We start from the raw sequence: 26,907 nt of genomic DNA on the forward strand, positions 1-26,907 counted from the left end.
TCCAGACGGTCAGGATTTGGTGCACACTGTGCTTGCATTTGCCCTGGGTCACACTTTATCTCTAGGTGTATATGTGGCTTGGGCTGTGGCAGGCCACTTCAGACATGGGAGACCCTTGTCCTGTCATTCTCTTTCTCCGTCCTCCTTTTCTTCTTAATCCCATAATTTCCCCTCTTTCTGTCTTTTTCCTCTGATGATATTTCAGACTCCCAGTGGTGTTAAAAAGCGCTGCATAAAAATTCAGATCTTTTTCATTGTAAAAATGCCTTTTTTATCAGAGTATTATGTATGTCAACCATTTATTTATTTATTTTTTATTTTTTGTCTTTTTGCCATTTCTTGGGCCCCTCCCGTGGCATATGGAGATTGCCAGCCACAGCAGTGTGGGATCAGAGCCGCGTCTGCGACCTACACCACAGCTCACGGCAATGCCGGATCCTTAACCCACTGAGCAAGGCCAGGGATCGAATTCGTAACCTCATGGTTCCTAGTCGGATTCGTTAACCACTGAGCCACAATGGGAACTCCATGTATGGCAACCATTTAACGTGTACATTTGTGCTACCATTTTTATTCCTTCTATCTTTTTTGTTTTATGTGTTACTCATGAAGTTTTTTTTTAGTGTTGTGCCCCTAACTACTTTCTCCACAAACCCTCTGGATTTTATTGTATAATTTTATATAATGCAGTGACTTTTAGGAATGTATGTATCATATTATGGTAGAACTGACTATATCTTTTTTGCTATAAAAAGAGTTTGAAATATAAAAACCAATCAACCCAAAACAAAAACAGCACTACCATATCCTCATGGATGACATTCAAACCTAGAGTGGTTTCTGAGTTTTTTCCTCAAGTGCTCTCTTTCATTAAAGTCATAATGTCATTATAAGTTAAGTATAGTTCCCTCTTAGAGAGAGAAAGAAATGAATAGAACAAACTCTCTTTGATTAAATGTGTTCGGTTATAAAATACATTATAAAAAAAAGAATTTAAAAATAAGCAGAGCGTATCTTTCGGTAAAACAATTCACTGAAGAGATTTAAAAGGTCCACGCACTATCTGTTTGAAATTGAATACATATGCGTGTCCCTAAAAATAAAAGTCCTAAATATAGCATCATTTTTAATAATTGGAATTCATTAAAAATATGATTGATATAATGCTCTCATTACTTTCTTCAAGATAAAAAAAGACCAACTTATTTTGCTACGGTCTAGGTATGTTAGTAAGGGGAACTTTAGCTCCATCTGCCGGAAATTTTGAGAATTACCAGTTACTTTGCTTTTTTTCTGAGGCACTTAGCATCTTCAAAATGTAGAAGAAAAAAAAAACGAAAAGACCAAAACTGTGTTCCTGTTTTGAACAAATTTTAAACACTCTGATATATCACACCTTATCAATTAAATATAACTAAAAGATGTTATTACCCTTGATGTTAGATAAATCTGCTGTTTCTCTTGTGTGATATGTTTAATCTTTTTCATTATTATTTTAGATAGAGCATATCTGTCTCTAGCTTCAGATATTTCAGAGCCAACTATACTCAACACCACTAACACCAGCCTCACAATCAGACTGCCACCTGCCAGGACAAATCTCACGTGGGATGGCATCACCAGCCCCACTCCTACATACCTGGTTTATTACAAAGAAGTCGATGGCAAGAAAAACAGCTCTAGACTGAAAGATAGAATGCTGGTAAGATTGGAGCCGATTGTCTTTGTCTTTTCACAGGATGCCCTTTTTTGACTATAAAATTCTCAGCCACTTTATTTTCTGTATTATGTTCTGAAACACGCTCTTGTGCAAACTTTTACAGCTGATTTATCAAAACATCCTGTATTCTAGTCCTCTTGTCTAGAGTAAGTTAAGCTTCAAGGAAGTGTATTAACTCTAACCACTCGATAGATTGCCTTATAGTAACTGTTTCCTGAGTGTCCTGAAAGATCCAAGTTTGCTGCCCTCTGTGATTATCTAATTATCCCCAGGAAGTGATAGAAACAGTTTTTGTGGCCTCTCCGACATACTGAGGGGGCAAGAAGTGAATTAGACAGGACATTATTGTATACCTCTCCTCAGCAGCATATAGCTAATATAGAAATTGTACAATGTATTTTGTTTATTTTCTATATGTTGTGAAGTGTCCTATTATGCAGGGACTATGTCTGTTTTTATTCATCATTGTTTTCCTAGCATCTAGCACAGTTCTTAGCATCCTTGTGTAGGTATTCACTAGATATTTTTTGAATGAATGAATGGACACAACTCATTCCATTATTAGCACTGGTGTTCCAGTTATTCTTGTGATGAGATCATATGTATCCAGTACATTTCTTTGTGCTTATTATTTAATCAAGTTAAGAGGTGAAATTGACTCTCATCTTTTGGACATTAAGTACTATATATTTTGCCAGGAAGTACACCTAGTTCTTGTTACTTCCTTTAACTATTTTTTTAAAAAAGATATTTATTTATTTATTATAAAATTTTGTCCATTTTAATCTTTATTTACACATTTCTAAGGGGAGTTGTTTCAGAGACAGATTGGGTCATTTGGCTGACCAAGATAGGGCTGCTGCATTGGACATTTCTCTTAATAGAGCTAACCTATCTTACTGTCTTCACACTGATTAATATAGTCAAAGGCAGTGAGTGGTTCTCAACCTTGGCACATTGAAGCTTTTAAAATATCTGAGCGCATACTTCCCGTCAGACCAGTACAATCAGAATCTCTGAGGGTGGGACCCAGGCGTCAGTATTTTCTTAAAATGTCCCAGATGATTCCAAAGTTGAGAACCACTGGTCTAAGGAAAGCCTTTTTAGTTTCTTAAACTTTATTTCTAAGAATGATCAAGGTAGCTTCATCTTTTATCATGTTCACTTATGTCACATCGTTTTAATACCTTCTTGCTGAATTTCTAATGTGCTGCTAATGAGATAGTGTCTTCCTCTGGGAATTTTGCTTTCTACGTGAAATGACTATGTCACAGAATTAACTGAGGGTGGCCAATCATTTGGCATTTATTCCTGGAGACATTAAACCACTCAGGTCTGGGCAGACTAGGACAGTGAACATTGTCACTATGATGCAAGACTGAAAAATTAATTAACTTTTTGAGTATTTTAGTTTTTTTCTCTCTTTAATTAAATTCTCATTTGTGCAAAAAATCAGAATCAGACATTGATTTTTTTTTAAATTAATTACAGGAATTTCAGGAGAGTATAGCCCTTATTGAAGGTTTACAACCATTTTCAACATATATGATACAGATAGCTGTAAAGAATTATTATTCAGATCCTTTGGAACAATTACCTCTGGGAAAAGAGATTTGGGGAAAAACTAAAAGTGGAGGTGAGTTATGTGCGTGGTGTGGGTTTCTAGAGCGGAATTTTGCAATACTTGTGATGTGTATGCCTCCATTAGTTTTTATCTGGATGCTAAGTAATCTTTATGTGAGATTTTAAAGCTTAAAAGAAAAATGTACTTGTGGAATAGTCTGATGGCATAATCCTTATCCTAACACCAGAAGATGATGGATAATATCCCACCAAAATGAAAAAGCAACCATAAGGCAAAACATGATCAATTCTGGGTGACTGGAAACACATTCTTTGGACTCACCACAGAGTGTCACTCTCTTCCTGTGTATTTATCAGTCTCTGTCCATGTGGTGAGACCTAGGAAAGCCAATTCTTTTTTCTTTGAGAATTTTACCGTGGCGACTGAGATATAAAGTAATATAACATCATTGCCTTAGAGAAAATGGATCTAGAATCTATAAAGGTGTTTTAAGAGGTGGAGGTTATTATGAGTGGATGTCATTTCTTTCACAGGTTGCTGATGGCATTCACAAAACTCACTTGAATTAGGTTACTCATCATCATTGGCCATATCCTTGAGCTGGAGTCAGAGAATGATTCAGTTATTAGGCAAAAATAAGCAAGAGCCTTTCAGGCAGTCTGTTAACTTAGTGTTACATAAGAGGCTGGCTTTCCTTCAGAACATCTGTCATTCATTCTGCTCACATGATATGCTTATTCCTCAACCAAGACTCCATTACTTCTTTCCATCTTTCAGTGCTGTTGCAACATCACTTATTGTGCGTTGCTATTTATTTCAGTACCAGAGGCAGTTGAGCTCATTAACACAACTGTGCAGTCAGACACCAGCCTTGTTATATCCTGGAGAGAATCTCACAAGCCAAACGGACCTAAAGAGTTGGTCCGCTATCAGGTGGCAATCTCGCACCTGGCTTCAGTTCCCGAGACTCCACTCAGGCCAAGTGAATATCCAAATGGAAGGCTCTCTCTCCTTGTTACTAGACTGTCTGGTGGAAAACTTTATGTGTTAAAGGTACGGTGAGTGTATTGGGTACTTTCATTGCCATTCTCAAGTGCAAGGTTCAAGAAAGGTTAAGCAGTTTTTTTTGTTTGTTTGTTTTTGTTTTTTTTAACGAAAAGGTTCTGGCCTGCCATGCTGAGGAAATGTGGTGTGCAGAGAGTCAGCCTGTCACTGTTGAAACGTTTGACACACCAGAGAAACCTTATGCCTTGGCTCCAGAGAACACGAGTTTGCAACTAGGTTGGAAGGCTCCATCTAATGTTAACCTCATCAGCTTCTGGTTTGAACTCCAAAAGGTACATCTCACCATACACTTATTTTTTTTTAAATGGATGCACCCAAGGCAAATGGAAGATCCCAGGCTAGGGTTCGAATCAGAGCTGCAGCTAAGGCCACAAGCACAGGCACAGCAACACCAGATCTGAGCCACATCTACAACCTACACCGCACCTTGTGGCAACACCAGATCCTTAACCCACTGAGTGAGGCTAGGGATTGGACCTGCAACCTCACGGATACTATGTCAGGTTCTTAACCCGCTAAGCCATTAATGGAAACTCCTCACCATACACTTTTAATGCAAATCTTTGTTTTATGCTATAGAATAAATCAGAAGGCCTTTAAAAAAATATCTCTAGGGCATTCAATTGTATAAATGAGCAATATAGTTGTCAGCATTCATCAATTCAGGTTTTCCAGATAGAAGCAGTAAGCCATCTAGACTAATTAATTTCTGATGGAAAAAATTATCGGAGAGATTAAATTGCTCTTAAAAGTTTCCATAAGTAGGATATAAGTTATGGTTCACTGGTTTCATAATATTTTACTTACTTTAGATGTTATCAGCTTGGTCCTCTAGTTTAAAGTCCATAACAATTTGGTGTTTTCTATGAAAAAAATGAAAGAAGTGAATAAATATAAACTTAGTATTGTTTAGAAATGTTCTTTCAACCATTTAAAGGTAATATGGCAACAGGAGAGAAATAAAATATAAAGCCAGTTTATCCTATACTAGTTTGATATTGATCGTAAACTTTAAATGGTTATTCATCCAAAAATCTTTATGGTTTAACCATTGTGAAAATACCTATTAAATTTATGCATCAATTAATGAATTCATTTCCAGGAAAGTCTACATTGATTTTTATACTGATACACTTAATAGACTATTAAGTTTTTATAATTGTGACATTTCCTTTTTCACTATTATATATTTGCATATCCACATTTGTAAAGATTGGTTGGGAGTGTTTTGTCCAGAAGGAACTTAAAAAAAAAAAATCAGTATAGTCCTGGCTTCATATTTCTTTAAAACTGAAGTTGCTCTCCAGGATGTTTTAAAATTTTACGAAATAAAATATTTTTGGTAATCTTTTTGGTTTTTTTTTTTTTTTAGGGCCGCACCCGAGGCACATGGAGGTTTCCAGTCTAGGGGTCGAATTGGAGCTACAGCTGCTTGCCTACACCTCAGCCATAGCAATGCGGGATCTGAGTTTCGTCTGCCTCCTACACCACAGCTCACGGCAATGCCAGATCCTTAACCCACTGAGTGAGTCCAGGGATCGAACCTGCGTCCTCATGGCTGCTAGTCGGGTTCGTTAATCACTGAGCCATGATGGGAACTCCTATTTTTGGTAATCTTGTACTTTTTAGATAAAAACTATGACAAATACAAAACAGTGAATACTGAGTTAAGTCCAAAAGTTTAATTGGACTTTTCCCATTGAGCATGTTTATGAAGATTTGTTGCCAATTTGAAAAATGGTCATTTCATAAAAAATTAAGTTTTAAATAGGAGAAAGTGAAGGATCATTTCTTTTTGGACATCCATTTAAGTCAGCCTGATGCAGTTCAGTGTGAAGTCAAGGGGAAGGATGCAAAGATTTTTTCCAGATCAAAGAAGTGAAATGAGGACGGACCTTAGAGGTGATGACTCTAGCCTCTCATTTTACTGATGAGAAGCTAGAGACCCAGACAGGTGCCTTGATGAGTCACATATCCCCAGTTAGGCAGAGGAGGACCCTCGGGGCCTGACTCATCACTATGGCAGGCCTGCTTGGTCCATCCATGGAAGGAACATGTCTCATTGTCACCCACCCCACTTCTCAAAGTTTGGGAGAGGGACAGCAGACAGGGACTACCTAGTTCAGTCCTCATGACTTTCTTTTTTTTTTTCTCTTCTTTTCCTTTTAAATTATTATTTCCCCAATACAATTTTTTTTCTACTGTATAGCATGGTGACCCAGTTACACATACATGTATACATTCTTTTTTCTCACATTATCATGCTCCATCATAAGTGACCAGACATAGTTCCCAGTGCTACACAGTAGGATCTCATTGCTAATCCATTCCAAAGGCAATAAACTGCATCTGTTAACACCAAGCACCCCATCCACCCCACTCACTCCCCCTCCCCCTCCCCCTTAGCAACCACAAGTCTATTCTCCAGGTCCATGATTTTCTTTTCTATGGAAAGGTTCATTTGTGCCATATATTAGATTCCAGATAGAACTGATATCATATGGTATTTGTCTTTGTCTTTCTGACTTACTTCACTCAGTATGAGAGACTCTAGTTCCATCCATGTTGCTGCAAATGCCATTATTTTGTTCTTTTTTATGGCTGAGTAGTATTCCGTTGTGTATATATGCCACATCTTCCCAATCCAATCATCTGTCAATGGACATTTGGGTTGTTTCCATGTCTTGGCCGTTGTGAACAGAGCTGCAATGAACATGCAGGTGCACGTGTCTTTTTCAAGGAAAGTTGTGTCTGGATATATGCCCAAGAGTGGGATTGCTGGGTCATATGGTAGTTCTATGTATAGTTTCCTAAGGTACCTCCATACTGTTCTCCACAGTGGTGGTACCAGCTTCCATTCCCACCAACGGTGCCGGAGGCTTCCCTTTTCTCCACACCCCCTTGGGCATTTGTTCTTTGTGGACTTATTAATGATGGCCATTCTGACTGGTGTGAGGTGGTATCTCATGGTGGTTTTGATTTCCATTTCTCTAGTAATCAGGGATGTTGAGCATTTTTTCATGTGCTTGTCGGCCATCTGTACATCTGCCTTGGAGAAATGTCTATTCGGGTGTTTTGCTCATTTTTTTCAATGGGGTTGTTGGCTTTTTTGCTGTCGAGTTGTATAAGCTGTTTGTATATTCTAGAGCTTAAGCCCTTGTCAGTTGCATCATTTGAAAGTATTTTGTCCCATTCTGTAAGTTGTCTTTTTGTTTTCTTTTTGGTTTCCTTTGCTGTGCAAAAGCTTGTCAGCTTGATGAGGTCCCATCGGTTTATTTTTGCTTTTATTTTCTGTTGCTTTGGGAGACTGACCTGAGAAAACATTTGTAAGGTTGATGTCAGCGCATGTTTTGCCTGTGTTCTCTTCCAGGAGCTTGATGGTGTCTTGTCTTATATTTAAGTCTTTCAGCCATTTTGAGTTTATTTCGGTGCATGGTGTGAGGGGGTGCGTTCTAGTTTCATTGATTTGCATGCAGCTGTCCAGGTTTCCCAGCAATACTTGCTGCAAAGACTGTTTTCCTCCCCGCATTTTATGTTCTTGCCTCCTTTGTCAAAGATTCATTGACCATAGGTGTCTGGGTTTATTTCTGGGTTCTCTATTCTGTTCCATTGGTCTGTCTGTCTGTCTGTCTGTCTGTCTGTTTTGGTACCAGTACCACACTGTCTTGAGGACTGTGGCTTTGTAATATTGCCTGAAGTCTGGGAGAGCGATGCCTCCTGCTTGGTTTTTGTTCCTCAGAATTGCTTTGGCAATTCTGGGTCTTTTGTGGTTCCATATACATTTTTGGATTGTTTGTTCTAGTTCTGTGAAGAATGTCATGTGTACTTTGATAGGGATTGCATTGAATCTGTCTATTGCTTTGGGTAGTATGGCCATTTTTACACTATTAATTTTTCCTGCCCATGAGCATGGAGTATCTTTCCATTTCTTTACATCTTCTTTAATTTCCTTGATGAATGTTTTATAGTTCTTGGCATATAAGTCTTTTACCTCCTTGGTCAGGTGTATTCCCAGGTATTTGATTTTTTGGGGTGCAATTTTAAAAGGTATTTTATTTCTGTGTTCCTTTTTTAATATTTCATTGTTTTTATACAGAAATGTGACTGATTTCTGAATGTTAATCTTATATCCTGCAACTCTGCTGAATTTGTTGATCAGTTCAAGTAGTTTTTGGTTTGAGTCCTTGGGGTTTTCTATATATAGTGTCATGTCATCTGCATACAGTGACAGTTTTACCTCTTCTCTTCCTTTTTGGATGCCTCATGACTTTCATGTGATGCTTTTGTTTCAGAACTTCTCTACACTTGCTTAGTACAGGTTCCATACACTTAGGAAATCATGAAGCTGAAAATGGAAGATAGCGTAATTTCTACATGTGTGACCATCTATAAGTAGTACCCGATGAGCACAGCCAAAGGCCATGTGCTGGTGATGACCTCTAGTCAGAAAGTTCTATTTTTTTTTGAGCAACTTGAACCTACCTCATGATGATAGGACAGCTAGGAATGGCCCTATAACCTCACAATGAAACTCTGAGGGGTGAGTGACGAGGGTGAATACATGGATTTTAATGAATCTTTTCTTTAGAAAGGAAAGGAGAAAAGGATAAACTTCCAGGCTTGGCTTTTCCTTACATGGAAAAATGAGGGATTTAGAGCACAAGGCTAAATTATCTAGATCTTAAATTCCATAGATTCTTAATCACAATAGTGTACAGAAGAGGAACACAGGCAATTTAAGATCAAAGAGAAACAAACAATATTTTTCATGGAATTTCATTAAAACTGTGTTTTTCTCAGAAGTTCCTGTTGTGGCTCAGCGGTAACAAACCTGACTAGTTTCTAAAAGGATGCGGGTTTGATCCCTGGCCTCACTCAGTGGGTTAAGGATCCTGAGGTGCTGTGACTGTGGTATAGCCTGGCAGCTGAGGCTCCAATTCGACTCCTAGCCAGGGAACTTCCATATGTTGCAGGTGTGGCCCTAAAAAGCAAATTGAAAAAAATTGTGTTTTTCTCAGTTGTTGAGGGTAATCCCCAACAGAACCAAACATTTCTGAGGTTCCAGACTCTGAGACACCATAGTATGCACCATTTTCCCCACACACTTGGCCAAATACTTTGAAAATCCCCAGTGCTAGCCTCTCCTGCTCTTGTTGGCTTCTGACGAATGGAAGGTCCAAACTCCCTGGTGATTTACTGGGGTAGCCTGTGTCATCTCTCCAAGTTGATGGTCTGCCCAAGTTGATGGTCTGCTGTGGTGAGGCCAATACTCCATAGTTTTCTAGCAATATCCTTGGTCAAACATCTCCCTGACATTCCAAGGAGCTCTGATAATTTCTGGATGGTGTGGAATGTTGGTCCATCTAGACTATTCACTTATAGATCATTAAGGAGGTAGGACCCCAAAGGGCTAAGACTTTTGAGCCAGGAGTCAACATTTCTCTCTCTCTCTCTCACTTTCTCTCTTTGTCTCTCTCTTTGTCTCTCTTTTTGTCTCTCTCTCTCTCTCTCTCTCCCTCTCTCAGAAGGGTGGGAGTACATATTACGGATCTAGTGCATCTGTTTCATTAGGCTGTTTGTCTCAGAGGAAATGATAAATTTATGAGTTTAACAAGCAATGTTCCTGACATCACCATTTCTGGTTTTGTTTTTCATTCCTTCTGTTCCTCTTTCTTTCTTTCTGTAACAAGGTAGGTCTGCTTCCTGAAGGTGCTATAGAGAATCATTTCTAACTGAATAGAAAACTACAACAAGGTGCCCATCCAATGAAATGATGTGACCTTGTGAGCGCTAAATGAAAAAGGAGATGTAAAGTAAGGTTTATTTATGGAAACTGACCTTCTTAGGAAACTCTACTGGGGAAAATACACTAAGAACCCTTGACAAAATGCCACATCCTCTGTCTTTTCATATGTACATAGGAAAAAAAAATCATCATTTTCAAATAAGATATTAAGGGTCCAAACAAATAGATTTTTTTTTAAAAAAAGCAGTGTTACAAAGAAAGAAATTTAACATAGCTATAATTTGAGATTCAGTGGAATGAAAGTAACATTCCCTATATTTAACCTTGCTACTTAGTGGCTGAGTGATGGTAGGCAAAAATTCTTTCTTTTAGGGAACTAGGTTTCCTATGTATAAACATAAGGAATGTTGGTTAGATGTCTAAAGAGGGTTTGGGAGGAAAAACTAAATGTTTACATTTATAAGTCACTGTGGACTTCTTCATCGAATCAAAATATGTAAAAATATTTTTATTTTGAAATTAGCAAATCTGTGGAATTGAAAATATCCTTGAATTGATCCATCATTGCCCTCATCTGTGAATATGCATTCTTGGGTCATCCTAATTTGATAAAGATGCCTATGATTAGGGATAACAGGAATTCAGGTTCTGAATCTTCCTTGATGGTATATAGTCAGAGGTACATGTTCCACCTTGGGCTCATTCTAAGGACCAACATTCAAGTCAGTTACACCTTGTCAGAAAGGAATAAAATGGCCATCGGTAGTGAGGATAACGTTTGGGACCAAACGCTCATAAAGAAACTCTTATTTTTTAATAGAAAGCCAACTTTAAGTTTTAATTGCTTGCTGCAGGTTTTTGAATTTCCATGTTTAAGAAGTTCTTAAAGAAACAAACATGTTAATTGAGACTTCTTTTTCTAGTGGAAGCACAATGAGTTTTACCATGTTAAAGCTTTGTGTAGCCAAGGTCCTGCTTATATCTGCAACATCACAGCTCTGCAGCCTTATACCTCCTATAATGTCCGAGTAGTGGTGGTGTACAGCACAGGAGAAAACAGCACCTCACTCCCAGAGAGCTTTAAGACTAAGCGTAAGTAACATACTCAATGCTCAGAAAACCCTAGACGCTTCTCAATTCTTTACTTATTGCTTATTTCATGAATTCTGGAGGTTGAAATTTTTCTTTCTTTTTTTCTTTTCTTCTTCTTCTTCTTCTTCTTTTTTTTCTTTTGTCTTTTTAGGGCTGCACCTGCAGCATATGGAAGTTCCCAGGCTAGGGTCAAATTGGAGCTACAGCTCCTGGATACACCACAGCCACAGCAATGCAAGATCTGAGCTGCGTCTGCGACCTACACCACAGCTCATGGCAACACCGGATCCTTAACCCACTGAGCGAGGCCAGGGATCGAATCTGTGTCCTCATGGATGCTAGTCAGATTCGTTTCTGCTGAGCCACGACGGGAACTCCCTGAAATTTTTCTTGAAAGAGTAAATTACTGTCTGTAGAGCTTGACTCAAGAAATTGAAAAGAGGCAGGAATCTTACAGGAAGTAATGAGATAATACTCATCTAATCTTGCAGGACCCGAACTGGGCAAAATTATTTTGCCTTTCAGTATTCTGATTTCCCACCTAGCTATGATATTTTGCAATAAGAACTAAATGAAAACATTGTCACTGAGTGTTCAAGTAGTTACTTACTGACTACTATAACCAGATGCTAAAAATAAAAAAAATCTAACAAGTATATTAAATTAACTAGTGTTCTAAAAGATACACAATAACCCAAAGTGGATCTCTTCAAGAATCAAGGGAGGGGGTTCCCTGGTGGTCTAGTGGTTAGGACTCAGTGCTTTCACCACTGTGGCCTGGGGTCAATCCCTGATCTAAGAACCGAGATCCCATATCCAGCTTCTGCAAGCTGAGGCCAAAACGAACAAACAAATAGGGAAAATGCTCTAAAACTTACAAAAATATTTTATTTGCATCACTTATTTCATATCAAGCTAAGATATATTGTTACTCCTATCACTAATCCATTTACTCTGTCACTAATAAAAATTTCAGATACTCATTTAAAAATATGAATTGCTTTTTAAGATGAAAAAATAAAAATATACACTCGTATAAGAATGTTTCTGAATATTTCTTTAATGTATTTGGCTTTCCTATTAGTAAATATAGCCCATAGAAGGATGTTATGCAGAATATTTTATACTTCTAACATATCAATCAGATTCTTTTTTGTTTCCAAGCTGGTGTCCCAAGTAAACCAGGCATTCCAAAATTACTTGAAGGGAGTAAAAATTCAATACAGTGGGAGAAGGCTGATGATAATGGAAGCAGACTTATGTACTATGTCCTTGATATCAGGTATGTCTGTTTGCAGAAGTGCTTTGTAAACTACAAAGACCTAAGCAATTAATTGTAAGGTATTATTAGGCCAAAATTAACAATATTTATGAACATATATTTATAAATGAACACAAAAGATCTTAGTTTAAGGACTTTGCATGCATCATTATGTCCCTTGCACAATTCCAAATAGTCAGCCTTGGCACTCCAGTTAGCAGATGAACAGTCCTCTCAGAAATCTATGACTGGTTGTTAGTGCAGACAATTCAATCTTTTGAACATGTAACTAATATTTACTTAATGTCTATTTGGTTTAAGAAGCTGAGCTGATGTTTGATGTTAGATGATGGTATGCATGTAAATTTCTGATACTAATTTGTTTGAGTCTAGTAAGAATTGACAATGAGCTATTACTTTTCAGAATATAAAATTAAGTCAAGATCTGAAATGATCTGAAGTATATAGGCAACCCAGGGTTCTCTCTCCATTGTCAAGATTACAGTTTGCATTGTGTTCCCAGGGGTTGAAAATGTGCCTTCAATGAAAACCTGATGAACATACGCAACCTCAGTTCTGGCCAGTATGGGGAGCTCTGTGAAACATCACAGGCTCAAATAAGCTGATTTCATGCCAACTTGAGGGGAGAATTCCAAATTCCACAGACACTCCCCTCACGGGACTATGAAGCCATCTTTTAAGAAGCTCCAAGGACGAAAGTCACTTCCATAATTATAGTTCTGGCAACTTGAGCTTTAGATCTATTTTTGATTCATCTTGCTCTGGCATTCCCATAACCTTAAAAAAAATTTCCTACTCAGGCTAGAGAATTACATTGGCCATGTATCCAACTTTCTTGAAATTTTTGTTACTTTTTTTTTTTTCCGTGCAGAAATACATTCTGACCTGCAGAACCCTCTTGGTGGTCTGTGACTGCAACTATATTCGTCAATCAGGCCATACCATGGGCTTGCTAGGACCCCTGTAGTATATTCTCTTCAGTAACACCTGAAGTTCATAGCTCCACAAATACTCTGCATTTCCTTGTCCTTAAGCCTCTACTCTCAGGAGAGGGACTATGAAATAGCAGCACGTATCATCTATCTCAAAGTATCTCACAGTATCTCAGGGTAAGTTCTTCAGTCAAGGCACACTGGTAGGCTTGCAGATGGTGCAAAAGTGAAGGCCCTTGGGAAATGGACAGACTGTATGAGTTTCCCAGGGCAGCTGGAACAGTGTGCCACCACCAACGGATGACTTAGAACAATAGAGCATTTATTCTCTCACAGATTTGGAGACTGGAAGTCTGAAGTCAGGGTGTGGGCAGGATTGCATTCTAGGGAAGAATCTTTCTTTGCCTTTTCTTAGCTTCTGCTGATGGCCAGCAATCCTTGGCATTCCTTGGTTTGTAGATGGATCATTCCAGTCTCTAGCTTTATCATCACATGATATTCTCCTTATGTGTCTGTGTCCAAATTTTCCTCTTCTTAAGAGGGCACTGGTCATTGGATTTAGGGCCCACCCTAATCTAGTATGACCTTGTCTGGACTTGATTACATCTGAAAAGATCCTATTTTCAAACAAGGTCACATTCACTGGGTCTGGGTAGCATGAATTTTGGGGAGACAGTATTCACTCTGTTACACAGCCTGTGTTTGTTTGTTTATTTATTTATTTATTTACTTTTATTATTATTATTTTTTTGCCATTTCTTGGGCCATTCCCATGGCACATGGAGGTTCCCAGGCTAGGGGTCAAATCAGAGCTGTAGTCACCGGCCTACACTACAGCCACAGCAAAGCCAGATCCGAGCTGTGTCTGCGATCTACACCACAGCTCACCAGATCCTTAACCCACTGAGCAAGGTCGAGGATCAAACCCGCAACCTCATGGTTCCTAGTCGGATTTGTTAACTACTGAGCCACAACGGGAACTCCCATAGTCTGTGTTTAAATCCTTGCTTGATTCCCTTTTTGAACTTAAGTTTTCTCCTCTGTAAAATGGAATGATACTATCGACCTCTTTAGGTTGTTGTGAGGATTCAATGAAGTGAAACAACATATGAAAAGTCCCAGTATGGTGTGTGATAAATAGAGGGTGCTCAACCAATATCAGAATTCTTTCTTCTCTTCTTCAATGGCCAATATCTGTGAAGAGCCACTTTATACATTTTTAAGAATCTCTTTCTTTTGGATCAGAGTGTTTTGGATTGAAAAATGAAATTGCCAAGGTCCAACCTAAGACTTCACACAATGTAAAAAAAATGCTGCTTTATGGCTTTACTTCGGATGGTTGCAGGGACACTTAGCTCCTGGTAACATTTATGATCATCCCTGCTGTCCTGGTCCCTCTGATATTCTTGCTGATTCCATGTCCCTGGGAGGCTCAGCCCTCACTGCCCTTGGTGCTCCTTCAGAACAACTACTTAGAGGAGCAGAACTGGCTTCTGTTACTTATCCTCAAGTTTACTCTCAGTTGGAACCAAGTCCTAAAACTGCTATGACCTGAAAAATTGCAGACTTGAAAAGTTTATCGTCAGAAAAGATGTAATTGGGAGGCCTTGAAATTGCCTTCAGTCGATGGTTCTGTTAAAAGTCATTTCAATCTTGTCTTTTGACCCCAGCTCTTGTTATTTTTCGTTTTATATGAAGAATAGTGAAGGTTGACTTTGAGGTAGAGTGAAGGCCAATATAAATGGAAGCAATGAACCTTGGAATCTCAGATATAATGATAACTTTGGTAACCGAACTATTATATCTTCTCTATTAGTGTTATGTTCTCTATTTTATCCAGATATGGTATCTGTTAATTACAGAGAGCATAAGAGACAGAAAATTAAGAAAAAAAATTCCCTGTTAAAAATTATGAAATAATTGTCTTATGTGTTTGGAATTCTGGAGAAAGTCTGCACACTCTAATAGTAGGGAAAGGATCTTCAGTTTTCTCTTGGCCATTGATTATGCGTAATTTTCCAGATGGGCTGAGTTGGTTGGCTCCATGCATTGCTGGGATGACTTTATAAGACTCTGCTATGTTCTGTAGCCAAACCATGTGAGAGGAATGAGATCAAGGGCAAAGTGTGCAATAGGAGACTCTCTGGAGTTCTGTCACTAAAATGATATATGAGCATCTGGAAATAACACATATATTGTCTTGAATATGTCCTATGTTTGTGATCTTGCTCTTTCTTTTGCAGAAAGGGCACTTCAAATGTCTCACAGAATCAGAATTTAATGTGGAGGATGGCATTTAATGGCTCGTGCAGTAGCCTTTGCATATGGAAGTCCAAAAACCTGAAAGGAACATTTCAATTCAGAGTAGTAGCTGTAAATAATCTGGGGTTTGGTGAATATAGTGGAATCAGTGACGATATTATATTGGTTGGAGGTATGTTACTGTGTCTGTCTACATATTAATTTATTATACAAGGGTTTGGAAATAAGTGAATTATTAACATTAGCAGTAAATTGGTGACTGTATAATTTCACCAAACTATCATCCAGAGTATTGAACTATTCATTTCATCTGATGTGGTCTTCCTAAAACTTCAATAGCAGCATGTCATTTTACTGCTCAGTAATAATCATTTAATCCTTAATGCCCATCACACCAAACCCATGCTCCTAGATGAGCTTCCAAGGGTGTCTGCAGCCTTATTATCCTGTTCTTGGTATTCTCATTCACTACGCAACAGGCCTGAAACTCTACATCTTCCACTGTGTAGCCTATTTTCGTCTATAATACATTATCTTTCTAATCACATGGGCTGGAAGTCTCAGTACCGTATTTGATTTTTCCCTCCCTTCAGTCACCAGGTTCTGTTGATTTTATCATCTTGATTTCTGCCTCGTGTGTTCTCTTCTTCCTAGTTCTACTTTGGCTTTCCTCATTTAAACTACCATTCCTTGCCTGTGCTCTTGGCTTAATCCTACTGCTGACAGTTAATCTAGCTGAAGCACACGTTGGATCACTTTACTTCTCTCTGAAATGCTTGAACTGCCTCTCCACTTACTGCCTTCAGAATCAAATGCAAACTTTCTGTGGCATTTAAGGCCTTCCATGATTTGCCCTCCAATTATGGTTTCCTCTTATTTATCCTTATGCTTGAGCCTTATCAGCCTGGTAAAAAAAACTTTCATGACACTAAGTCCTCAGCCTTTGTTTTCTTCAGCCTAGAATATAGGCTCACCTCACCTGACATTTTCCCTTAGCTGGGATTTCCTTTTTCTCACTTTCTGTCACTTGAAATTCCCCTAATCCTTCAAGTCCTAACTTAAAATGAACTCATTGTTTTGCTTAACTGCTCCTCCTTAGGCAAAATAAACCATTGCATTTTATATACATAAATATATATGTATATTAATAAATACCCATTATCCTATAGAAAACTTATATCATTCTTATTTGTATTAGGGTTAGTTTTCAGGATAAGAGCTCAGCAAACCTCCTGAAAAGAACCAAATAGTAAATATTTTAGGCTTTGTGGGCTACATTTGATCTCTGTAGCATCTTCTTTTTCAAATAATATTTTTATAATGTAAAATTTTTTCCTAGTTCATGGACAGTACAAAATCAGGCTATGGCCAGGTGTGGCCTACATGCCATGGTTTGCCAAGCTCTGGTCCATATGTTTATATCCTCTGCTCAACTAAACTACTTAAGAGTAGGTACCATGTTTTCATGTTTATACCCCTCAGTTCATACTCATAGAATTAAATGTATATGAAGATGTAAAAGAAGAAATAATACTCCCAACCATATCATACATGAAGACTGACATTTCTTTGTCCCAAATTAATTAAAAAGATTATACTTGTTTCCTCAGCCATTTTAAAGTAGAAGATGGAGTGGGTATGTCCCAACGATTGATTGGTAAACCAGATCATTAGAAAAAAAGAAGATAACATTGATTTTGATTTCTCTTGGTGTAAATTTCCCTGAGGATGTGGAACCTCAAACTGGGCTTTTAGAAATGAAGAGGAGTGGTGAGAGCATTTCAGGTTTGAAAACTGCATTAGCGAAGGTACTCACCATGGATGATCTCAAGCTACCAGTGCTTTAATAAATGGCTTGCTAAAATCTAGTAGGAGCTAACTGGCATATTTGGCAAAACAAGCTACTTTTATTCTTTGAGTAAATTACTTTTCTTCTTCTTCTTCTTTTTTTTTTTTTTTTTTTGGTCTTTTTGTCATTTTAGGGCCACACCCGTGGTATATGGAGGTTCCCAGGCTAGGGGTCTAATCAGAGCTGTAGCTGCTGGCCTACACCAGAGCCACAGCAATGCCAGATCTCAGCTGTGTCTGCAAACTACACCACAGCTCACGGCAATGCTGGATCCTTAACCCACTGAATGAGGCCAGGGATCGAACCCGTAACCTCATGGTTCCTAGTCGGATTTGTTTCCGCTGCGCCACGACGGGAACTCCTAATCACTTCTCTCATTTATTTTTTTAGATGATTTTTGGAGGCCAGAAACAAGCTTTATTCTTACTATTGCAATTGGAATATTTCTGGTTGTTACAATCCCACTGACTTTTGGTAAGTACAACAGATTTTAAAATAGTTCATGAACTATTTACTTGATTATATTGATTTATCTCTCTGTTTATTTAATCTCCCCCATGAAGTAAGTTCATAAAATTCACAATGTTACCTTTGGCTATACTTTGATAACCATTAACTTCTATGAATTTTTTTTCTGATCTGGGTAACTATTTTATGAACAATATATTTGTATTTATACTTTACAGTACACTTTAGATAAAACTACTTGCAAGGGCACCAACTTTTAGCCTTCTTAAAACAGTATTCATTATAGATTGGCTAGATAGCAAGTGTTTTGTGGTTTATAGTTTGAAATAAATAAAAGAAAAATAACTCTGGCTATAAAAAAGTGTAGGATTAAAGGAGACCAGCGACAATCCTTGGTAGGGATAGTTTGGGTCTCCAGGCAGACAGCCTGGTTTAGAATGAGCAGCGCCTCTTTTGCAGAAGATCCATTTCTGGCTTATAGGGATTCATTCTTACTTTCAGTTGTCTGGTCTGCTTCTTAAATCCCTGCTCATTTGTAAATGACCAGGAAAGCAGAAGAATTAGGTTAGATAGAAAGCCAGCTATCCCTCCACACTCATACTGATGTGTTGGTCTTAAAAGGCTTTTTTTTTTTTTTTATGGCCACACTCTCAGCATATGGAAGTTCCCAGGCCAGGGACTGAATCTGAGCCAAAGCTGCAACCTATGCCATAGCTGCAGTAATGCCAGATCCTTAACCCACTGTGCTGGGCCAGGGATTGAACATGCACCTCCTCAGTCACCCAAGCTGCTGCAGTTGGATTCTTAACCCAGTGTACCACAGCGAGAAAGTCCTTTGTCCTTTGTTAAAAGATTTGTTAAAAAGTCCTTTGTTAAAAGATTTAGTTTAATGATGAGAAAATACAGTGACAACCCCCAAAGGGGTCATTAAACATAACACTAAGGTTATCATAGTGATCATACATCCTGCTTCATTCTTATTGTTTCGGCATAAACATTAACAGCACTTTCTTTCAGTCCCCAACATGTCCTGGTTTGGATTATAAGAAATATGGTCACCCTCATTATTAATATGGTCACTAATATGGTCACTCATTATTAATATATGAGTCCCTGACATATATATGAGTCCCTGGATTATAAGAAATATGGTCACCCTCATTATTAATATGGTCATTAATATGGTCACTCATTATTAATATATGAGTCCCTGACAAACTAAAGCACTGCAAGAAAGTCATGGTACTTATCTGAAAAGAACACTCAAACACATACTGAGGAAATTATGGCCTTTTTTTTCATAAATAAGGACAGTTTAAGGAAACATTACAAACATAAAATTGAACCCTCAGGATAAATAAAGCCAGTATTTCACTAAACATTCTAAATCTGTATTCTTTCCCCAAACAGATTGGAGTCTTAAGCTATTAGAGAGCGTGGAGAAATTTGAATTGAAATTTCTTTTCAAAGATTCCACCCCAGATAATATATGGAATATATTATTCCTTCAGGCTAACTTGGAAAGCTAAAAATTTCAGTTGACCCTGCCAGGATTTTAACCTGTGGTTCCAGGGAGTCTAAGTATTGCACAGCTGATGTTTGTGCCACTAAGCCAGCCCCTCCAGAATTACACATATGACTGTGGTATATTTGGCAGTTGGCATATAGGCTTGACTGCTTGTCTGCTTTCCTACTGGGAAGGAGTATTACATGAAGAGTCCTTTATCTGACCTTTGCCTGCCTACTTGTACATCACCATTGTTTAAACACATCACTCTAGTGGATGGACAGGAGATGCTTTCAGACAGCCTATTGTGCTTTCAAGACATCCTATGGATAACTGACTTTCTCAGGACTTAAAGGTCTTTATTCTACTTGGAACTCATGGATCTTTGAGTATAGCTAAGCTAATTTGGTTCTTTTGCTTTTTAGTAGCAGTGCATGTGGTTTTACTTGTAGGACTGTGTGAGTGTATGAGGAAAGTTATTTAACTAATGAAAAGTGGCAATTGTTTAAACATTCGTAATGTGCTGAGGGCTCTCATCAGTCATACTTATAAATATGAAAGTGAAGCAAGGCTTTTAAAATAAGGATGACAACCTTTGGTTTGGTGAGTGGTTATACCTAATTTGCAATGTGAGCCATATGCTGGGAGCAGAGGAAAATATAAAGCTGTAAAATACAATTGGTGACATCAGGTGCTTGCCATTTAATAGGATAAATAGCCAGATACATGTTAAACAACAATAAAAGGCAGTCGTACCTGAAATGTAGAAGGCAGTGAAAAAGCAGTGCTGACTGAGAGCCACAGTTGTCTTATAAGTTCAGAGATGAGAGATCAGCAGATGTTGCAGAGGTCTCAGAAAGCCTCCCTGAGGATGTGGGGCCTCAAACTGGGCCTTTAAAAATGAATAGAAGTGGTGAGAGCATTTTAGGTTTGAAAAATTGCATTAGCAATGGTACTTAAGATCTCTTCCTGTGTGTTCGCTCAGATGGAATTCCACTTGCATAAAATTGTAACCTGTTGGGTACAGAAGCTAATATAGAATAAAGTTCAAATTTTAATCATCGTCTCACAAAACATCCTTGCTGTTTTCAACTTCTGAGCCAATGTTCTTGTGTAGATGGGTGATCCTAATGACATAATTGTATTTTATTTTTTATTTTAATTTATTTTTATTTTCTTTTTGGCCACTCCATGGCATATGGAGTTCCTGGGTCAGGGATAAGATCTGAGATGCAGTTGTTACCTGCACCACAGCTACAGCAATAACACTGTGCCAGGATGGGGATCAAACCTGCGTCCCAGTGCTGCAGAGATGCCACTGATCCCATTGCACCACAGTGGGAACTCCAACATAATTGCATTTTAATCTCTGAAAAATATTACTTATTTTTTATGATTATAAAAATAGTATATGTTCATTGTATGAATAAGATAATACAAATCACAGAGTTCCTGTCATGGTGCAGCAGAAATGAATCCAACTAGGAACCATGAGGTTGTGGGTTCGATCCCTGGCCTCGCTCAGGGGGTTAAGGATCCGGCATTGCCATGAGCTGTGGTGTAGGTCACAGACGTGGCTCGGATCCCGAGTTGCTGTAGCTGTGGTGTAGGCCAGCAGCTGTAGCTCCAATTAGACCCCTAGACTAGCAACTCCCATATGCCGTGGGTGTGGCCCTAAAAAGAAAAAAAAAAAAAAGACAATACAAATCATCATGATTGTACAACCAGGGAACACCACTGCTAACACTTGGTAGATTTCATTGTAATACTTCTTCTGTGTATTTGGATATGTGTGTATGAAAAACAGTGGATATACACTCTTGTACTCTGCATTAAAATAAAGCATTCCTCTGGTCTGCTGAGGAGTATAACCTGGACATATCTGAATTCATAAATGAACTTGTACAGTTCCTGTTGTGGCTGAGCCAGTTAAGAACCCAACATAGTGTCCATGAGGATGTGGGTTCAATCCCTGGCCTCACTTATCAGGTTAAAGATCTGGTGTTGACAGAAGCTGTGGCATAGGTTGCAGATGTGGCTTGGATCTGGCATTGCTGTGGCTGTGGTGTAGGCCAGAAGCTGTAGCTCTGATTCGACCCTTAGCCTGGGAACTTCCATATGCCACAGGTGTGGCCGTAAAAAGAAAAAAAATTGTTTACTAATAATTATTATGCAAATTTGTTTTGGTTTATTTTGACACTAGTTTATGGGTGATTTTGACAAATGAGTTCTAATATAAGATACTTCAACTTGTTTATAACAGCAATAAGAAATGTATTAAAATTTACTCTGAGCAGTGAGATAAAAAGTGATGTGGTATAAGTTAATGTGCTTTTATATGGCTTTGTACCTCTGTTTAATTTCATTTTTCTATTATGGGCATATTCTTTTTAATCAAATTCTGTTACTCTACCAATAGTATTCTCCTCTATAGAGACTCTGTAGAGAATATTAAATATGTGTTGTTAACATTTCCTATAGAAAAAGAAAAAAGCAATGCTTTATTTTGGTAAGTTGTGCTCTTTTTTCTTTACAGTCTGGCTTAGAAGATTAAAGAACCAAAAAATTCCCAAGGAAGGGCTGACAGTTCTCATAAACGAAGACAAAGAGCTGGCTGAACTTCGGGGTCTGGCAGCTGGCGTGGGACTGGCCAATGCCTGCTATGCGATACAGTATGTAACCTGGGCCAGCACTGCAGGACACCTAGATGAAGAGTGGGGAGCTCCTCTGAGCGCCCATGCATGTCACGTTGCCAGGATTGTCCTGCCTTATGCCCATTAGTCTGGCATATTTTAAAATCTCATTCCTTTTCACTTTCATTGTAATCTGAGATGGATGACAAATTTTGTTATCCTATCCTAAGAAAAATAAACAAAAAATCAGTTGTTTTCTAGTGTTTTATCACATAGTTCAAAAATAAATAAAACAAGGAGATAAGTACTACACAAAAGGGAGAAGATGGTAGCATGATTGAGTCAACCAGAAGAGAATTCCAAGGTCTCCTGTGTATGCAGTTAAGTCAATCTCATTCTGTTTTCAGAAGTGGTATGGTGACTGCATACAAAGCTTCTCTAAAATAGATGAGTTTTGAGCTTCCATTGCCATCATAATTAAAAATACTATTTAAATGTCTCATTATACATGATGCTATGTCATGCTCCATGCAAAAAGGATTATACAGTCACAGGCCTTGCTTCTAGAAATTTATTTAAAGATATAAGAACAAAGTATTTGAAGTAGACACAGAGGTACCTAAATCAGCTATTTAGAATTGACTCTTTCTTGAGAAAATACCAGTGCATCTGATAGTGAAAATTCTCTTTTAGGGAGTTCCTATTGTGGCTTAGTGGAAATGAACCCTACTAGTATCCATGACGACGTGGGTTCGATCCCTGGCCTTGCTCAGTGGGTTATGGATCCGGCATTGCTGTGAACTGCTGTGTAGGTTGTAGACACAGCTTGGATCCTGCATTGCTGTGGCTGTGGTGTAGGTTGGCAGCTGCAGCTCTGTTTAGACTCTTAGCCTGGGAAATTCCATATGCCTCAGGTGCAGCCCTTAAAAAAAAAAAAAAAAAAAAAAAAAAAAAGATTCTCTTTTAAAAACTCAAAGCATTTTAAAGGTAGATGGATTTCCCCCTCAAAATATTCTAAGTGAGAAGCTTGGCTTTCTAAAAGTTAACCTGATGGACATGGAGTGTTTTTGTGGTCCTAGTGAAATTTTGTTTTACATAAAAGATCAGGTGTGTGAAATAAAGTAAAATTTTGCCCAGTTGTATTTATCACTAATTTGCAATAGCTTTCTACACAAATTGGTAACCTGAAGAAATTAATAACTGATAACTTTAATAAAACAAACTACAGTGAAAAATCTTGAGGCAATGCATACACAGGCATGCTATCAAAATGAAGATGCCTAGGAGTGAGGTAATGTGCTCTGTCTGGGTTTTAGAACAGAGACAGAATATTCTGGATGGTGGAATGGGAAAGGAATTGGAATGCAGATATGTAACTATATCACATTGAGTGCACTACAGTCCTGCAAAGCCAGGAGATTTCTCTTTCTCTTTCTCATACTCTTTCTCTCTCAAATACTAACACCAATACCAACTTGCAAACCATATGCCTTTTGGGAGACCAAAAATATCATTATTTTCCAGTACTCTTCCAACCCAAGAGGAGATTGAAAGTCTTTCTGCCTTCCCTCGGGAAAAACTGACTCTGCGTCTCTTGTTGGGAAGCGGGGCCTTTGGAGAGGTGTATGAAGGGACAGCTGTAGACATCTTAGGAGCTGGAAGTGGAGAAACCAAAGTAGCAGTGAAGGTAATGTGGATCTTTTAAGTCCTTGACATGTTATGTCAGCATATTTACAGGAATTTACATGGATACAACTATGATAAAAGAGGAGTGACCTTAACTAAAGAGATAACTGGTGGACGGTAGAAGTCTATCCATGGCTACAGAAATCACGTTTTTTTTCCCTATTTCCTACATAAAATCTGTTATTAGCAGTTATCTCTGAGGTTACGAATAGCTAAGACCTGGAAGATAGTTTTTTCCTTCAAATATACTATAAGAGAACTGGGGTGCTAAGTGCTAGGGCAGATAGTAAATATTTCAGGCTTGCTGGCAAGACAGTCAGCTGCAACTATGCAACTCTACTAAATCAGCCATAGTCAATATGTGAATGAATGGGTGTGCTTGTGTTCCATTAAAACTTTATAAAAAACAGACATTGTTTAAAAAATGATTTTTAAATTTTTTTTGCTGGATCTTTTTTTATTATAATGATTTTAATTTTTTTTCCCATTATAGTTGGTTTACAGTATTCTGTCAGTTTTCTACTGTACAGCATGGTGACCCAGTTACACATACATGTATACATTCTTTTTTCTCACATTATCATGCTCCATCATAAGTGACCAGACATAGTTCCCAGTGCTACACAGTAGGATCTCATTGCTAATCCATTCCAAAGGCAATAAACTGCATCTGTTAACCACAAGCACCCCATCCACCCCACTCCCCCTCCCCCTCCCCCTTAGCAACCACAAGTCTATTCTCCAGGTCCATGATTTTCTTTTCTATGGAAAGGTTCATTTGTGCCATATATTAGATTCCAGATAGAACTGATATCATATGGTATTTGTCTTTGTCTTTCTGACTTACTTCACTCAGTATGAGAGACTCTAGTTCCATCCATGTTGCTGCAAATGCCATTATTTTGTTCTTTTTTATGGCTGAGTAGTATTCCGTTGTGTATATATGCCACATCTTCCCAATCCAATCATCTGTCAATGGACATTTGGGTTGTTTCCATGTCTTGGCCGTTGTGAACAGAGCTGCAATGAACATGCAGGTGCACGTGTCTTTTTCAAGGAAAGTTGTGTCTGGATATATGCCCAAGAGTGGGATTGCTGGGTCATATGGTAGTTCTATGTATAGTTTCCTAAGGTACCTCCATACTGTTCTCCACAGTGGTGGTACCAGCTTCCATTCCCACCAACGGTGCCGGAGGCTTCCCTTTTCTCCACACCCCCTTGGGCATTTGTTCTTTGTGGACTTATTAATGATGGCCATTCTGACTGGTGTGAGGTGGTATCTCATGGTGGTTTTGATTTCCATTTCTCTAGTAATCAGGGATGTTGAGCATTTTTTCATGTGCTTGTCGGCCATCTGTACATCTGCCTTGGAGAAATGTCTATTCGGGTGTTTTGCTCATTTTTTTCAATGGGGTTGTTGGCTTTTTTGCTGTCGAGTTGTATAAGCTGTTTGTATATTCTAGAGCTTAAGCCCTTGTCAGTTGCATCATTTGAAAGTATTTTGTCCCATTCTGTAAGTTGTCTTTTTGTTTTCTTTTTGATTTCCTTTGCTGTGCAAAAGCTTGTCAGCTTGATGAGGTCCCATCGGTTTATTTTTGCTTTTATTTTCTGTTGCTTTGGGAGACTGACCTGAGAAAACATTTGTAAGGTTGATGTCAGAGCATGTTTTGCCTGTGTTCTCTTCCAGGAGCTTGATGGTGTCTTGTCTTATATTTAAGTCTTTCAGCCATTTTGAGTTTATTTTGGTGCATGGTGTGAGGGGGTGCGTTCTAGTTTCATTGATTTGCATGCAGCTGTCCAGGTTTCCCAGCAATACTTGCTGCAAAGACTGTTCCCCCCCACCCCATTTTATGTTCTTGCCTCCTTTGTCAAAGATTCATTGACCACAGGTGTCTGGGTTTATTTCTGGGTTCTCTATTCTGTTCCATTGGTCTGTCTGTCTGTCTGTTTTGGTACCAGTACCACACTGTCTTGAGGACTGTGGCTTTGTAATATTGCCTGAAGTCTGGGAGAGCGATGCCTCCTGCTTGGTTTTTGTTCCTCAGAATTGCTTTGGCAATTCTGGGTCTTTTGTGGTTCCATATACATTTTTGGATTGTTTGTTCTAGTTCTGTGAAGAATGTCATGTGTACTTTGATAGGGATTGCATTGAATCTGTCTATTGCTTTGGGTAGTATGGCCATTTTTACACTATTAATTTTTCCTGCCCATGAGCATGGAGTATCTTTCCATTTCTTTACATCTTCTTTAATTTCCTTGATGAATGTTTTATAGTTCTTGGCATATAAGTCTTTTACCTCCTTGGTCAGGTGTATTCCCAGGTATTTGATTTTTTGGGGTGCAATTTTAAAAGGTATTTTATTTCTGTGTTCCTTTTTTAATATTTCATTGTTTTTATACAGAAATGTGACTGATTTCTGAATGTTAATCTTATATCCTGCAACTCTGCTGAATTTGTTGATCAGTTCAAGTAGTTTTTGGTTTGAGTCCTTGGGGTTTTCTATATACAGTATCGTGTCGGAAATTTTAATTTCAGATAATTTTCATGTGTTCTGATACAGTTTTGTTAAAAAAAACTTTTTTGGAGCCATTTAAAATGTAACAAGTTAATTATATCTTGATAAAGCTTGAAAAAATAAAATAAAATGTATCAACTATTTTTAGATCATAAGCTGTGCAAAAATAGGTGATAGGCTGGAATGGGTCCAGTCTGTAGTTTACTGACCCCTGTACTACACAGTTATTCATTGTGGTATATTTGATAAAATTTGCGGGAAGCATTGGATATGATCTCATATTTTTATAAAACTTTCTTTGGTTAGGGATGATGAATCTTTTATATAATTGAATAATATCCTGATCACTACTTTTTAGGAACATATTGCTTTGAAAATGGGCTGCACAATCAGAAAAGTTGGCAAAATTATCTCCACTTCCAATTGATAGCATTTAAAAGTCTTTAACATGGAGTTCCCATTGTAGCTCAGCAATAAGGAACCCAACTAGTATTCATGAGAATGCGGGTTTGATCCCTGGCCTTGTTCAGTGGGTTAAGGATCCAGTGTTTCTGGGAGCTGCAG

General features: G+C 38.2%; 1 protein-coding gene across 10 annotated transcripts in view; it reads left to right on the forward strand.

Moving 5' to 3' along the window:
* ROS1 (ROS proto-oncogene 1, receptor tyrosine kinase) overlaps positions 1-26,907 on the forward strand; it is a 125,908-nt gene that overhangs the window by 70,247 nt on the left and 28,754 nt on the right. For all 10 annotated transcript variants that reach the window (XR_002343222.1, XM_021089102.1, XM_021089087.1 and 7 more), the window contains 10 exons: positions 1,500-1,702; positions 3,212-3,356; positions 4,126-4,358; positions 4,466-4,642; positions 11,040-11,208; positions 12,373-12,490; positions 15,666-15,856; positions 17,924-18,007; positions 22,045-22,180; positions 23,666-23,828. Coding sequence is in view for 9 of the 10 variants with exons in the window: in XM_021089102.1 (XP_020944761.1) it covers positions 1,500-1,702; positions 3,212-3,356; positions 4,126-4,358; positions 4,466-4,642; positions 11,040-11,208; positions 12,373-12,490; positions 15,666-15,856; positions 17,924-18,007; positions 22,045-22,180; positions 23,666-23,828 (1,619 nt within the window). In the remaining variant the exon portion in view is untranslated. The remainder of the gene's footprint in view (positions 1-1,499; positions 1,703-3,211; positions 3,357-4,125; positions 4,359-4,465; positions 4,643-11,039; positions 11,209-12,372; positions 12,491-15,665; positions 15,857-17,923; positions 18,008-22,044; positions 22,181-23,665; positions 23,829-26,907) is intronic.

The sequence above is a fragment of the Sus scrofa genome, chromosome 1 (genome assembly GCF_000003025.6).
Source record: "Sus scrofa isolate TJ Tabasco breed Duroc chromosome 1, Sscrofa11.1, whole genome shotgun sequence".
In the NCBI taxonomy this organism is placed as follows: domain Eukaryota; kingdom Metazoa; phylum Chordata; class Mammalia; order Artiodactyla; family Suidae; genus Sus; species Sus scrofa.